Source organism: Echinops telfairi, unplaced genomic scaffold (genome assembly GCF_000313985.2).
Source record: "Echinops telfairi isolate 266 unplaced genomic scaffold, ASM31398v2 ScPeMD7_5;HRSCAF=22, whole genome shotgun sequence".
In the NCBI taxonomy this organism is placed as follows: domain Eukaryota; kingdom Metazoa; phylum Chordata; class Mammalia; order Afrosoricida; family Tenrecidae; genus Echinops; species Echinops telfairi.
Genome location: NW_022103901.1, coordinates 41416438 through 41425471, shown reverse-complemented (window position 1 = coordinate 41425471; position 9034 = coordinate 41416438). Strand labels below are relative to the sequence as shown.

Genomic DNA, 9034 nt, shown 5'->3' with positions numbered 1-9034 from the left:
TAACACACTTACATGGAAATATCATTTGTAGTGTGTCTTCAGCTCAAATTTCCCTGTGTTCTGTATTTCCTGTTGCAATCGAACACTTGGAAATGTGTCTAGTGTGACTGAGAAACTGGCATTTTAATTTGGTTTCATTTTCATTTAAAGAGCTGCACGTGATGCGTGCTTCCGTGTTGCCAGTTCAGTCTGGGAAGCGGGAATAGAAAGGCCGTCTGCCACTGTGCGGTTTCACCAGGATGGTTGGAGAATGCCAGTTCTCCATTCTGCACTCTGGGTGCCAGGAAAGCCTGCGTCAGTGACCGGGAAGCCGAGGTTGCCTTGCTGGCAGTCAGCTGTCAGTGGCTCGTCTAAGAGATGAACACCCACAAGAAAACCAAGTTGTCTATTGAGCAGTTACTACGTGCGGTGCTACACGCTTTAAATGTGCTTTCTCATTGGTTCCTCCCAACCGGTCTAAAGGTTTCGGTCCACTGTCCAAGGTTGAATTGTGAGCCATTAAGGTCATGTTTTCCCAGCACTTCAGAGCCTGGCCCTGTTTGGCAGTAAAGTCTTTGCAGGTGTAGTGAGTGAACACAAGGTTATTCTTGAGCAGGGTGGGCCCAGGTGGCCTGGTGGCGTAGAGGTTATGTATGGGGCTGCTAACTGGTCCACAGTTTGCAGCCACCAACTGTTGCTCAGGAGAAAGATGGGACTTTCTATTCTGTAAAGAATGGCAGTCTCGGAAACTCACAGGGGTAGTTCTACCCTGTCCTGTAGGGTCGCTACGAATCGGCATGGACTCAATGGCAGTGAGTTTGGGTTTTTTTTTTGGGGGGGGGGTAGGGTGGGCCCTACTCCAACATGACCAGCACCCTTACAAAATGAGGAGAGGGCACAGAGACAGACATAAATGGAAGAAGCCAGACACATGGATGGAACACATGCGGCCACAATGCAAAGAACTCCTGGGGCTACCGGAAGCTGGGCTGGGCCAGGCAAGCTCTTCCTCAAGAGGCTTCAGAGAGAGGACAGCTCTGTGGCCACCATGATGGCACACTGGCTAAGCACTTGGCCGCTAGCCAAAGGGCATTTGGTTCCAGCTTACTAGCTGTTCTGCAGGACAACGATGTGGCAGCCCGCTTCTGTACAGATGACGGACTTTGAAAGATGCCCTCTGGGGCAGTTGTTCGGTTCTCGCAGGTGGATCACTGCGAGTCAAGAGTGGACTCAACAATCTCTGGAATTGAAACAATACAGTTCCATTGTTATCAGGCACCCAGTTTGAGATGATTTGTGATAGCAGCCCCAGGACAGGAATGCTTTACAAAGGAGAGCAGTGCTCAGAGAGGTTAAGTGACTTACTTCAGGTCACAGAGCTAGTAATGGGACTACATGTGCTTAACTTCAGGTCATGCAATCAACCAGCTTATTAGGCTCTAACTCAACTACTGGTCAGGGTCCTGGAAGATGAAATCCAATCGGAACATGTTTCAAAGTCTCAAAAGCCTCTGAAAGCCCAGCAATAGGTGCTATGGATTGAATTGTCCCCCAAACATGCTGAAGTCTTAACCTCTTGCTCCAGTGAATGAGACCTCGTTTGGGGAAATCAAGGCTTTTGCAGTGATTATTCAATTAAGGAAATTATACAGAAGGGAAGGGCAAGTGTGGCATTTTATAAAAGAGAAGTGCAGACCTAGAAACAGAATCCCATACACCGATGGAAGTCACCTGGGAGCCCCTTCCCTGGTCACACCTCAACAGGTGCAGGTCAGAGCAGGGCAGAGGTAGGAGCCAGCTAATGCCCCACACCTCAGAAATTATGGTGTACTGGTGGCATAACCAGCTACATGTTGGATGGCTCACCACAAGGTCAGGTGTTGGAACCCACCAGGCACTCTGCGGGAGAAAAAGTGACTTCCTGCTTCCATGAAGAGGGCTATCCTTAGAAACCCGTATGGGTCCTTTATGAATCAGAATCCACTAGAAAGCAGTATGTTTAGGGTTTGTTTTTCGTGTTGCCACACATCTCAAATGTTCTACACGGAAATGTCTTCCTTTCTTCCAAAATGGTGAAGTTGATCTGATTTCGGAGCCCCAACCTGGGAAGCCCAAAGCTTCCAAAGAATCCATCTCAGATACCGGACTAGAGATGATGATGCTCCTCGAACAAAAGTCCAAGCATCTTTCGCTCAATGAGGCCTTGGGCTCTTCTCCCAAGCTCTCGGGCTCCCATCCACCAGCCAGCCTGGCAGACAATCCTAACAACCCTTGTCGTCTGGCTTTGCAGACTTGGGTGATGGGAAAAGAGGCGCTTGAACAAAGGAAGGCGGCCGGCAGTGCAGACTTGCTAGAGGCAGGTGCCAGAAACAGAAAGGTGATAGCTCCCCATTTGACAAGGAGGAGAGATAGAAGATCTATAAAAAGTAGACAGAAGAACTATAAAAGTGTAATAGTCTAGGGCCATTAATGTTAGGACAAATTGTTCTACCTGCTTCATGAAATGAGGTTATAATAGAGCTCAGTGCAGCAACGGATGTTCTTAATAACACAGCTGGGTCTCTAAATAACAACACATTTCAGTGAGGATTTTTTTTATCCCTACAGCTGTCACTAAGGGGAGGAGGTGGACTGGGCAGTTTCCCAAAGGGTAGGGAGAGAGCATGGCAGTCAGTGGGCCAAACACAAGGCCTCCCTCCTCAAGCCTGGGGCGTGGCCCCATTTTTACCCGTTGGGAGTCCCTGGGTGGTACAATGGCACAGCCCTTGGTTGCTCACCATTGGTAGCTCCTAGTCACACAGAGGTGGCATAAGGAGCACCGGTCACTCTGACACACAGGAGGTCCCCATGAGTTAAGAGTTGACATGGTGGCAACTGGTTGGCTTCTTCATTTCTTGGAACACTGGTGTGCAGGTATCATTGAAGAGGACCATGCTTCCCACTCTCAGGCATATGGTTTTTTGGGTGGAATTAATTCAAACTCCCCACATCCTGCCCCGCCTCTATTTGAACTAAATCCCATTTGAATGAGAAGGCCTCTTCTTGAAGGCTGCTTCCTTGGTAAGGTCTTTGAGCACTTACACAGCTTCCCAATCTAAACTCACACCTCTGCATTGTTCTTTTTTTTATAGCACCTGGTTCTTGTCTCCGGTAGCAGTTGGGCATAATTCCATTTGCATTACCAGAAATGCACTGGTATGATATTACAGTAGAATCATATCCCCCAAAGAGGTGTTGTTAATCCTAACCCACAATGGCTATGACAATGAGCTCCAACCTAGCAATAACTGTGAGGCTGGCGAGGACTGGGCAGGGTTTTGTTCTGTGGTACACGAGGCCGTTACGAGTCAAAAACAACTTCATGATACCTAAAGCCAACAAACCTCCCAGCAATCTCGAGGTGGACACTTCAATGACTCCCACTTTATAGATAAGGAAACTAAAGCTTGGAGAAAGGAAGCAGCTTTCACCACACTTAGTGGAAGAGGATGAGAACCAAGGAAGACTGGCTCCTGAACCCCCGGGCTTTCATTCTTAATAGCTGGGATAGACAGCTTCATGCTTGACTCCGTCTCAACAGGATGAGAGTGCTTCTGGGAGCCCTGGTGATACAGTGGCTGAGTGCTTCCTTGCTAAGCAAAAAGGGAGCAGTTTGAATCCACCAGCTGCTCCAAAGGCATGAGAGGCCACAGCAGGCTCCTTCACCAGATAAAGTTCAATTGAAATTTCTGGCATGGAAATATTTTACAGTATTTTTCAAAGAGTGCACATACTTATGTTGTTTTTGTTGTTAGGTGCCGTGTGTGGAAACTGTTCTGATTCTTAGCGACCCTCTGCGTCACAGAATGCGACTGCCCTGGCCTGCGTGTTTGAGCCCAAGGATGCAGCCACTGTGTCTACCCGTCTTGTTGAGGGCGTTCCTCTTTTCCGTTGTCTCCCTAATTACCAAGCATGATGTCCTTCTCTAGACACTGGTCTCTCCGGACAACATGTTCAAAGTACATGAGATGACACCTCGCCGGTCAAGGCGTCCTCGGACTGTACTTCTTCCCACACAGGTTTGTTTGTTCTTTTGGCTGTCTATGGTACTTTCAATATTCATCATTCAAATGCACCCATTCGTCTTCGGTCCTTCTTATTCAACATCCAACTTCCACATGCATATGAAGCGATGGAAAATACCATGGCCTGGGTCAGGTGAACCTCACATTCTTCCACTTAACGATGCCTCCTTGTTAGTCTGAAATTCCAGGTGAGCTGGGTGTCCTGCATTGGATGGGTGAACCTGGAACCCTACCTGTAAGGAAAGACCAGCCTCGGAGGCAAATTCCTGGGAACCCCCTGAACGGGCCGGCCCCCAACAGACAGGGATTCCGCCGCCAGGCCCGCTGGTGGATCCCAGAGGAGCGGCTCCCGCCTCCGCCCCGCCCAGGCAGCACTAGTGGCGCCCCGAGCCCCGCGCGCCCGCCCCGCCTCAGCAGAAGGCCCCGCCCCGAACGGGGCAGGCTGGGTGGGTGGGCGGACCGAGCGCGTGAGCGCCGCTCCCCGCCACGCCACGTACGAAGGCGTAGCTGGAGGCTCTGTCACGATGTCGGCTTCGGAGGCGGGCAGTGTTTTCCGCAGAGCCCGGGGCAGAACCCTGGACGCGTTTCCCGCAGGTACTGCTGGCCCTTGGCTGCGGGGAGGGGACGCCCCCAGGCTGCGGAACTGTGTGCCGGGGGAACCGTTCCTCCGGTGCGCGCGCCCCTAGCCGGAAGCATTTGGACTGCACCGGGGGCCGGGGACCGGAACCGCGATGGCACCGCGCCTCCCTAGGACTTCTAGATGTGAATGAAGCAAGTCGGGTCCGCAGGAGGGCCCTCTATCTGGCGCCACCTGGCCTTGAACTCACCTCCCCGAATGTAAAGCAGCAGAACACATTAAACTGGTAGCGTGGGCTCTGTTGTTCGACCTGACTTTCATTCCCCGCCTTGGCCACGTGTGCGGTCTGCACATCTGGTGGGAAATGGAAATGATAATAGCATGGTTCTAAATAGTCCTTAGTACTCGTCCCGTCCTTGTTAAGTGCTGCTATTTTTATTAAGGGTTGGCCCCTTTGATGTATTTAATACTCCATCAACGGGTACTTACTATGACGTTTTCACCACAAGGAGCTCTTCAGAGCCCCTTGCTTCCCCAGATCTACTCTTGCCCAGTGTTCTGCTCCACGGGGTTGACCTCTATGGGCTACCTCACTGGGTTCAATAGCCTCTGACCTTCTTTGGGTTCAGCCATTGGGGAGCCATGACAGGGCACAGGAGTGAAGAGGCAACCAATAAGAGTACTTTTTCCCTGCCTAGTTTACTCCCTGAGAGCTTGTCTTAACGCAAAACCAAACTCACTGCCATCGAGCCTGTACCCACTCACAGTGACCCTGTAAGGCAGAATAGGACCACCATGTGAATCTGAGCCTGTCTATGAGAGCAGAAAGCCGCCTCTTCCTCCCACTGAGCGACTGGTGGTTTCAGATTGTGGACCTTGAGTCCATTGCGTAACTACTATGCCACCAGGACTCCAGGAGCTTGTCTTAGGCTATCTGTATGTATTCCTCACCTTAAGGGCACAGTACTTTTCTCAAGGAAACCTTTTGGACTCTTTCCAGGTTGCGGCAACCGCTTCTTCCAACTCTGCTTTTCCATCTTGGCTGTTGAACTGTTTGGTAGCTTCCCCATGCCCAGCCCATCTCATGTTGTGACCCATAGCGGCCTTGTGCACAACGGAACGACACACTGCCTGGTCCTGTGCCGTGCTCACCATTACTCTTATTGTTGCAGCCACAGTGTCAGTCTGTCTCCTTGAGGGACGCCTTCTTTTCTGTTGTCCCTTTACTCTATCAAACACGATGTCCTTCAGGGCCTGGTCTCTGGCCAACGTATCTAAAGTATGTAAAATGAAATCTTGCCATCCTTGTCTCTAAAGAGCACTCTGGCCGTGCTTCTTCCAAGATGAATCCGTGTGTCCTTTAATGAAAGGAGCAGTCCATGGTACTTTTAATATTCTTCAGCACCCCAGTTCAAATGCATTGATTCTTCTGTCTTTTTATTCACTGTCCAACTTTCTCATCCATAAGAGGCAATGGAGAATACCCTGGCTTCTGGCAGGTGTGCCTTGGTCCTCAAGGTAACATCCTTGTTTTCAGTATTCTACAGAGGTCTTGTGCAGCACGTTTACCACTTGTCTGTCAGTTTGTCGTTCTGTGGTGACTTGTGTCTGGCTGTGATGCTGGGAGCTGTGGCGCTGGAATTTCAGGTGCCACCAGGGAACAGGTTTCAGTGGAGCTTCAGTGGAGCTTCCAGACTAAACACAGACAATGAGGAAGGACCGGGTTGCCTGTTTCAGAGGAAGGAGCCATTGAAAACATTATGTGTAGCTTGGAAGCATCTCAAATCGTCCCTTTTAAAGACTCTTGTTCATTTACCATGATTTGGCCCTGCCAGCTGTTTGCTGCTGAGACCTGGCTGTTAGATTACACTTTAGTTGTTTCACGTTCTTCACTCTTTGCCAGTGCTGCTGTGAACATTTTTGCACAAGTTTTCTTGTGCGCATGTGGGAGGGTGCCTACTCTCAGGGATAGTTGTAGGTTCCAGGGCACAACTTTAGTAAATCAAGTCAAAATGCCTTCCAAAAGTGGTGGCATCAACTTCTCCCACAAGTAGTGAAGAAGACTTTTTTGTTATTCTATGGAACCTCTTTTTCCCAGGTCAGGAAAGATTTATTATGTTCCTAGTGCCGTTCCTGGAGGCAGTGGTGGGTCAGTGGTCCCTTCTGGATGGGAGACCCAGGTTCGATTCCTGGCCTGTATGCTCCATGTACAGTCAGCACTCCTGTCAGTGCTGGTTTGTCTGTTGATATGATGCTGAACAAGTTTCAAAGGAGCCTCTAAATTAAAAGAGATTAAGAAGGGAGGCCTGATGATCTACTTCTGACAACCCCATGGAGCACGCTTCTCTCTGACACACTTGGGCTCACCTTGAGTTGGAATTGACTCAAGGACACTCATGGTTTGGTTTGAAGTTTTGAAGCTTCCCAACCCTTTGGAAGGAACCACAGTGATGCAGTGGATTAAGTATTGGGTGGTTACGTGGCCGTTAAACCCACTAGCTGTTCCTTGTAAGTATCCATAAAGATCAGTAGTTTTTGAAGCCATCAGGAGTGGTTGGACTTTGCTGGGTGGCAGTGGGTGGGTATAGTGGGAACTCATTTGGAGCTGTGTCCTGGCTGCCAGTAGAAAATGGATTAGTAGGAACCATAGAACAAGAGAGTCGATCACTTGGACAAGAACAGATACAGTTTTAGACGATAAGTTGATAGTACATTTACCGATCAAATGACATTAAAATGACACCAGATTCTTTTGACTGAGTATATCTAGAAGTGGGATCTTCATGTGGCTTCCTCTGCGGGTCACACAGTCCCGAGGGGCATGCTCCGTGTTCAGGAGTGGGGTTTTTTCAGAGCACCAAGCTTGGAGTGTTGGGCTGAGAGCCCTTAGTCCTAAATTGATAAGTCTGCTTAAAATTCCCGACCACTTTCTCCTAGGTTGGCTTCTCTTAGCATTGCTGATGACTTTGGGAGATGCTCTTAGAGCAGTGGTTCTCAACCTTCCTAATGTCGTGACCCTTTAATACAGTTCTTCATGTTGTGGTGACCCCCCAAACCATAAAATTATTTTCATTGCTACTTCATAACTGTAATTTTGGTACTGTTATGAATCGGGCAACCCCTGGGAAAAGACCCCCAAAGGGGTCACGACCCACAGGATGAGAACCGCTGTCAGGTTCAGCCTCACCAGTAGAGTTTCCCCTAGGGCAGACTTGGGAAGAGGAAGCGAAAGCAGTGACTTCCCCCTTCTCTTGTCGGGATACCCACTGCCTGTCACAGGGTTGTATTTCTCCAGCCACCTTTCCTTCTGCTGCAGGTACCTTGCTGTTGCGTGACTCCAACTCTGGCTGCGCTGTGTGGGGGCAGAGAAGACTGGGCTCCCAGGACTTTCCCTAGCTATTGCTTTAGAACTGAAATACCGGACCTTACTCCAAGCCTTTGGGAGTTGATTGGGGCCACCAACCTTTTGGTGAGCAGTGAGGTGCATGAACGGTTTGCACTACCCAGGGACCCCTGCTACCAAAACCCCGGCCCAGAGCTGGATGATTACACAGCTGGTGTCTCCAGCGAAGGAAGCCTGATGCAAACTTTCTCCCTTAGAGACCATTTTGCTCCTGGTGGTTTCTCTGAGTAATGATAATGTGATGTCCGTGCGCTTCTTCCAGTAGTGTGAAAGGTGGCATCTGCTTTCAGTCGTGAGTTCCGTAACTGTTAACGCAATCTGCCAGGCTCTCTGGAAGGCTGTGTATACAAAAAACCAAACTGTACAAGTCTCACCCGAGAAAGCATGTTCAGAAAGCCTCATTTTAATTAGGCGAATTGATAATTCTATTCCCTAGACACATCCAAATTAGGGCTCCTTTTCACCTAACAAATAATCATCTTTCTGAAAATTTTACAACATCTAGTTTGAAGAAATCCTGAAAGGAAAATCAAAGTAAAATACATTTTTCAGGTGCCTATATTTAATGGTTCCAGGTCTTAATCTGACGAACCCCCCCCCCCCAACCCCCCCCCCCAGTTTATTATACCACCAGACTATTTCCCCCCTAAGAGAGCAGGGTCTTCGGTAGTTGTCTGAAAAAGATCCTTTCTCTGCACACGTTAAAACCTTTGCTGCTGTTTCAGAAACCCTCTCTGGGGGCAGGGACTCATTCGGGGTGTGGTGTCGCAGGTCTTGTCTAAGAATTTTTACAGAAACAGCAGCCTGGGAATACTTCTCCAAACCCGAATGGGGTTGATTGTACCTTGCTTTATTTTTTTGTTGTTCTTTTTTAATCACTTTATTGGGGACGCATATTGCCCTTAACACATTCCCTATACCCATCCATTGTGCCAAGTACATTTGTATATATATTGCCATCATCATTCTCTTTTTTTAAAATCATTTTATTGGGGGCTCGTACAACTCTTA

General features: G+C 49.0%; 1 protein-coding gene across 1 annotated transcript in view; it reads left to right on the top strand.

Annotated features, from left to right (window-relative positions):
* The first annotated feature begins 4567 nt into the window (after positions 1 to 4567).
* Positions 4568 to 9034, top strand: part of CPPED1 (calcineurin like phosphoesterase domain containing 1) — a 152574-nt gene continuing 148107 nt past the window's right edge. Inside the window, exon 1 of the mRNA XM_004705860.2 lies at positions 4568 to 4637. Coding sequence (XP_004705917.1) covers positions 4568 to 4637 — 70 coding nt within the window. The remainder of the gene's footprint in view (positions 4638 to 9034) is intronic.